The 6098-nt window shown below is 53.6% G+C and overlaps 1 protein-coding gene across 1 annotated transcript in view; it reads left to right on the plus strand.

Moving 5' to 3' along the window:
• Positions 1-4812, plus strand: part of RBPMS2 (RNA binding protein, mRNA processing factor 2) — a 29163-nt gene extending 24351 nt beyond the window's left edge. Inside the window, exons 7-8 of the mRNA XM_066274023.1 lie at positions 3338-3407; positions 3678-4812. Of these exons, the coding sequence (XP_066130120.1) occupies positions 3338-3400 (63 nt within the window). The 3' untranslated portion in view covers positions 3401-3407; positions 3678-4812. The remainder of the gene's footprint in view (positions 1-3337; positions 3408-3677) is intronic.
• The last annotated feature ends 1286 nt before the right edge of the window (positions 4813-6098 follow it).

The raw sequence follows: 6098 nt of genomic DNA on the forward strand, positions 1-6098 counted from the left end.
CACTTACTAATGACCTTAAAGTCACATGAGCTCCCTTGCCTCTGTTTTTTTTATCTATATAATGGAATGGTAATAGCATCCATCTCGTAGGGTTTTTATGAAAGTTAAATAAATGAATTTAGTACATAAAAACTACTTAGAACAGTACTTGGCACGTGCGAAGTGTTCTATAAACATTAGCTATTAGAGGTCTGGAATTTATGGAAAAAATAGGCTTTTTTTTTCTCTTTCCCTTGAGGTTATCCTGCTCCCCAGAAAATTGCTACTTTTAGTCCTTACACTTGGTAGGTAGTTGGGTGCAGGTGTATAAGTAAATCCATAGATGAGAATCTTTGGATTATTGTATAACACACTTGATCATTTTAAAATTTAACTATCAAGACATTTTTCCACATCAGTAAATGTAGACCCACGTCCTAGGTGCCTGGCAGCCCGCCCCTGTGGAAGTGTGCCCAGCTCCCTGTAGAAGGCGAGTAGGCGGTTTACACAATTTTTTTTGCTACTGATAGGCTGTGCAGCAGTGGACACCCATGTTCACACCTCTGTGGGCACCTGTCATGCTTGTTTACCTTACCGTAAATTCCTAGAATTGCTACAGGGTCAAAGTGTAGACTCGCCAATCTGGGTTCAGTAAGACTGGGTATTACTCTAATTGGCTTTCTGGTGAGTGAGGCTTCTGTATTTATTAGCTATTTATATTTCGTCTCGTGTGGACTCATTCCTTTGCCCACTTCACTTCTTGGCCTGTCTCCTCAGTTAGTCAGTCCTAAGATGTCAGAGATGCTTTTGTTTTGATGCTGGTCCTCTTGGAGTCTGGTTCATTCTAGATATCCATGGGCCGGTCCCTGTGGGTTGGCTTTTCAGGACCCCAAATCTCCTGTCCTGTGAATAACTAGAGGTCCTTAGAAGGGACTGATCACTCGTTCCCGGATATGCAAGCACTAAGCCCTGGGCCTGGGGGTCTCATTCTGAACTGGGACGGGTATGGGCCACGCTTTTTTTTTTTTCTAAGTAAGAGGAGAGGAGATAGTGAGACAGACTCCTCATGAATCTGGACTGAGATACACCCGGCAACCCTGGTCTGTGGCCGATGCTCAGACCAACCAAGCTGTCAGCCCAACCGAGCTATTTTTAGCACCTAAGGCCAATGCTCAAATCAGCTGATTTATCCTCAGTACCTGGGGCTGATGCTTGAACCAATCCAGCCACTGGCTGCAAGAGATGAAGAAGGAGAGAAGCAGATGGTCACTTCTCCTGTGTGCCCTGACCAGGGATTAAACCCAGGACATCTGCACAACAGGCCAACATTCTCTTTACTGAGCCACTAGCCAGGGCTGGACCATGCTTCTTTAGATGACCAGACCTCCAGCCTGCACTGGGTTTCTGAGGGAAGCAGAAATGCAGCCCGTTGCGTACACTCAGCCCACTTCAGGGAAACAGCTTTCTTGAGCCCAGAAATGGGGTCTTTCCTCTGCTTCCTCCCCAAGAAGGTGGTTGACTCATCTTAAGCTACAGGCAAAGCTGCTTCTTTGGAGGCAGGAATCCCAGCCCTAGTGGAAAAGGCGTGGCCCTCTCTGAGGGAGCCCTGAGGCGGCTGCAGGAGGCCTCAGCTGCCCCAGTGGTGACAGCTCCGTCTGGAGGCTGGGTGAAGGGTGGGGGTCATGGCCCCAAGGGGGCTCCCTGAGCCAGACCACAGGCTTATCCGGGAGGAACGGCACTGGTTTCCTCATCCTTCTTGTGCCTGAGCTCTGGGGTCCAGCTGGGCTTCAGCTGAGGGCATCTAGGGCTTACAGAGGGAGGGGAGGCTTTCTCCTGCTCAGCTGTCCCAGGAAGGAGGGGAGCTACTTTCAGATGTTTAGGAGGCAGGCAGGGTAATCCCGCGGCCTCTGAAGCTGAACAGCTCAAAGGCTAGAAGAGGGTCTTGGCCCCTTCTGTGTGGTGTGGCTTTAGTCAAGGTAGTTCTAACTAACAGCCTGGGGCAGCTGTGTCCTGGTGACAGCATTGCCACATGCTTGGAATCCAGAGAAGATCCTGTGCTGGTCAGGTGACCTTAAGACTTCGCCTTGCTATATATGCTGTATGCCAAGCGTCCGGCATCCTGGGGTGACCAGCCCCTGACTTCCTGCTGAGTGTGTTGTGGTCTGAGTCTTGCACTCTACAAAGCAGTACCTAGCATTGGAGGGGGCACAGGAGCAAGTTCTCAGGAAGCTTTCGTCAGCCCCCAAATGGCCTGGCATTGCTTGATGTCTTTTCTGCTTCCCCAGGAGGCAGGGATCCCACGTGGCCAACTGAGTGACAGGGTCTGACCGCTGTGGCTTCCAAGGACTTGTCTGTGTGTCCAGCTGCCCCTCATTTCTACATCGGCTGTCGTGTGCTATCCCTTCCTTTCCTAAGGAGACCCTGGGCTCCTGTCTCTGGGTAATCGCCCCCTTACTCAGGGTCCTGTGGTACCCTGCCCCCTCCCCCTGGCAGCCATGTCTATAACTGGGTCAGGTGGCCCTCCCTGCACTCTTAGTGTGGTCCCCAGCCCAGCTTACCCTCCAGGCGAGTGGCCCATGTGGAAGGGGGTACATGTCATTTCCTGACCAGTTTCTGGGAATCCTGCTTTGGAGCTACTGTTCTGTGGGGCCTTCTGGCAAGTGCTGGGGTTTCCGGAGCTCCAGGCCCCCCTCAAGGGCTCAGCTGGTAGGTTATAAATCTCTAGACTTAGGAGGGTTATAATGGAGGGAATAAGAGGGGTAGGGAGGTGGAAATGGGGAGGACGCAGCAGCTGGGTCTCGTCCATGGCTTCCTTACAGAATTCTACTAGGACAGAACCAATGTCTGGAGTCCAGCCCCTTGGAGACCACACCAACTTTGCATTCTAATGTGTTTTGACATTTGGTCTTACTGGTCGTCACGACTGCCTTGACGTAATCATCTCTAGCCTATAGCTGACTGAGGACACCGAGACTCAGAGAAGTTGAGCAAACATTTATTGGGTTCATTCCTCTAAGTTAGGAATCCCACAGTGTCCCAGGAAACGGTGAAGGGAAGATTGTTAGCACCAGCGCTGTCAGCTGCCAAGACTCCACCTCGTCCCACCTGGCACATTCTAGTTAGGTTTAGTGGCGTGTGAAACACCGCAACCATTCTCTGATTTGAACCTTCACCCTGTGGGGGAGGCAGGTCAGGTGGCTCTCTCCCATTTTCAGGATGCAGAAACTGATGCTTAGAGGTCTGCCAGTCAGTGACAGAAACAAGACCCCAGCAGGGACACAGAAGGCCTTGTTTGCAGGGCTCCCGTGCTGAGGGAAGCGACCACATGGCTGGCTCCTGACCTTGGCTTCTCTTGCAGGTGCGCTGGTACCCCTCCTCTGATACCACCCAGCAAGGATGGAAATACCGTCAGTTCTGTTAGTTCTTCAGTAAGTGTTGGCCCAGAGGTCCGGGGTGAGGATCCGAGACCCCGGCTTCCTGCAGGGTCCTGGTTCCCTCCCTCCCTGACTCGGAGAGCCTGATGACACGAGGCGTCCGCCCGGGCTGGGCACTGGGCGTTCTGCCTGGATTCCCCTTTCTCCTCCCGCCTTGTCCCCCACCCCCTGCCACCTGTCTTGCAGACTCCGCCCAAAGGGAAGGCGCGGTTCAGCTCTGGTCCCGCACCTCTGCTCAGGGCCGTCTCTTTCCCTTCCCTCCAGGTCTTGTTACCACAGCTTGAAGTCCCTGCCCCGCGGGGGAGGAAGCTGCCCGAGCTTCCACCGCCCCCAGGCGGCCTGCGGCGAGCTGCTGCTTCCCTCCAAAGACTGTGAATTTTAAGCCTGACTCAGTGGACTGCTTCCTGTTTCCTCTCTCACCTCTCCCTCAGCCCCGTCCTGCCCCAGAGCCCTTCTCCAAGGCCTCCCAGGGAGGATTCAGGGGCCTTCTCACTAAGACACCCACACTCAGCTCGGAGGCCTCGCTGGGACCGAGCAAGGCCCGACCTCCAGTCCAAACTTGCTTCTGTAGCTTCACCTCAACGAAACAAGGCATTTTGATTTTGCATGTTTTCTGGCATGAATTAAGACACTTAAAACTTGTATATGTGAGTGTACAGTTTGTTCTCACATTGTGTCACCATAGCAACAGGTCCTGGCCTTGGTGGTTCATCATTCCTGGCCCTCTCTCCACACCCCTCCCCTGCACTCACCCGGCTTCAGTGAGGCCCAAGCCCCGCGGCCAGGTCTGCCGGGCGCCTCCCACCGCCCCACACACTTCCAGGCTGAACGGCCACGACCACCCAGCGGAGATAGAGTGTTTTGTTTTTCACTTTAAGTCAGGGTCCTCGCGTCCTCCTCAGATGGGCCGGCAGCTGTTCCAGACACCCCTTCTCTGCCCGTCTCGCCTACCTCTGCACAGCACACCCACCCCTGCCATTGCTCTTCGTTCTTTCCGAACTCCGAAACCAACCAAAAAAGTGAAAGTATTTTTGTACCCTGTGTAACAAAATATTTATGCATCATAAAGGATTTTTCGTGTGTGTGTGCAATTAATTATTGAAGAGACCTTGTTCGCCCTGTCAGATAAGTTTAATGTTTAGTTTGAGGCATGAGGAAGAAAAGGGTTTCCATTCTCCAGCCACGAGCCTTTGTGTCAGGCGTTAGTTTAAGAAAAATGAAGGGAAAATTGTGCAATTTTTTTGTTTCTTGAGCACATCAGTGCTCTGCCTTCGGCGGCAGCTGTGGCTGTCTGCCGTTTTCAGACGTGGGAGACGAGGTGGCGTTGTAATTGCTGACCCTGTGAGAATGTGAAACTGGATGATACGTGAAATGCAAAATAAAAAGTCATCCAAAGTAACTGCTCTCTGACCTTTGCTTCCACGGGGTGGAGACTGCTGCTGGCGGAGCATAGCGAGGGCACAGATGTTGAGGGTTCGGGGGGCGGAAGTGAGGTGGGTCCGGGCTGAGAGCTCCTGCAGCCTCTCCCTTCTTTGTGTAACAAGTCTGAAGGGGAAATGTCTTGCCAAGGACCATACATCTGTGTGTGTGTGTGTGTGTGTGTGTGTGTGTGTGTGTGTGTGTTGGGGGGTAATCTGTCAGCCCACCCTGTGTTTAATGCATTCACTTTCTTCATTTTCCGACTTCTGAGACTACAGAGATTCCCTGAACCCACAATAAGCACTCGGGACCTTCACTTTCTCCAGGTGCTGTTGTCCAGTTGGCCTAACCCTTCATGGCCTGTGTAATTTTGGGGCCCTCTAGTAGAGAAGGACTGTGGTTTGGGAGGTTGGACTCCTCTGTGCGGCGTCCTGGGTGCATGCCTCGTGAGGCTGTGTTCGAGGGGAGAGGACCCAGGAGTCTGGCACAGACGTGCATTAGTGCACCCGCCCTGTCGGGCCCCCAGCTGCAGCCCTGATCCTGAGAGGAGGCTTTGCCGGGCGCCAGAGCACATGGGAGGAAGGTCAAGAAAACGGGCTGGTGCCAGGACCCCAGGCAGCACTGGACCCGCTAGGATTCCTGAAGCTGGTCCTGCTTCCCCTCTGGGACTTGGGACCTCAGCTCCCTCCAGTGGTGTGGTTTGAGGTCCTTTTCAGCTCCTGGGGGGTTGAAGCACTGACCTGATGACTTTGCTGATTCTCCGTCCTCCCCCCATGTCTTTCACTGCTTGACTCGGAAGTTGTGCCTCGGAAGGGAGGGCAGGAGAGGCCCCAGAGCCTCCCTGCCACTGGGGTTGGCCCTGCTCACTTCCTCACCTGCACCTTATGTGACTTTGCTGTCCTCTCCACGCCCTGCCTCACGCCCTCTGAATCCCAGGCCTGCCCTGGGCAATGTCGGTTTACCATGTTCTGCTGATGAACGTCAGCTGTTAGAGGCTCACGGTGCATTTGCAGCCCCCACTGGTACCTGCAGGTGAAGAGGACAGAGCATCCCCAGGTGCTATGAAGGCGGAGGAGCCTGGCCCTGTAGGTAACTGGGTGTCGAGTGGTGCATTTCCCCGACCCTGGAGGGAGGCTCCCTGGGAGGAGGAGTTGGTGGCTGTGTTCATGCCAGCAAGAGTTGGGGTGTTGATGCTTTCCTGTCTTGTACCCCCCACCTCAGTGCTGTATTTGGATCAGCAGGGTGCTTGCCAAGCCTGCAGTCCCT

Source organism: Saccopteryx bilineata, chromosome 4, assembly GCF_036850765.1.
Source record: "Saccopteryx bilineata isolate mSacBil1 chromosome 4, mSacBil1_pri_phased_curated, whole genome shotgun sequence".
Classification (NCBI taxonomy): Eukaryota; Metazoa; Chordata; class Mammalia; order Chiroptera; family Emballonuridae; genus Saccopteryx; species Saccopteryx bilineata.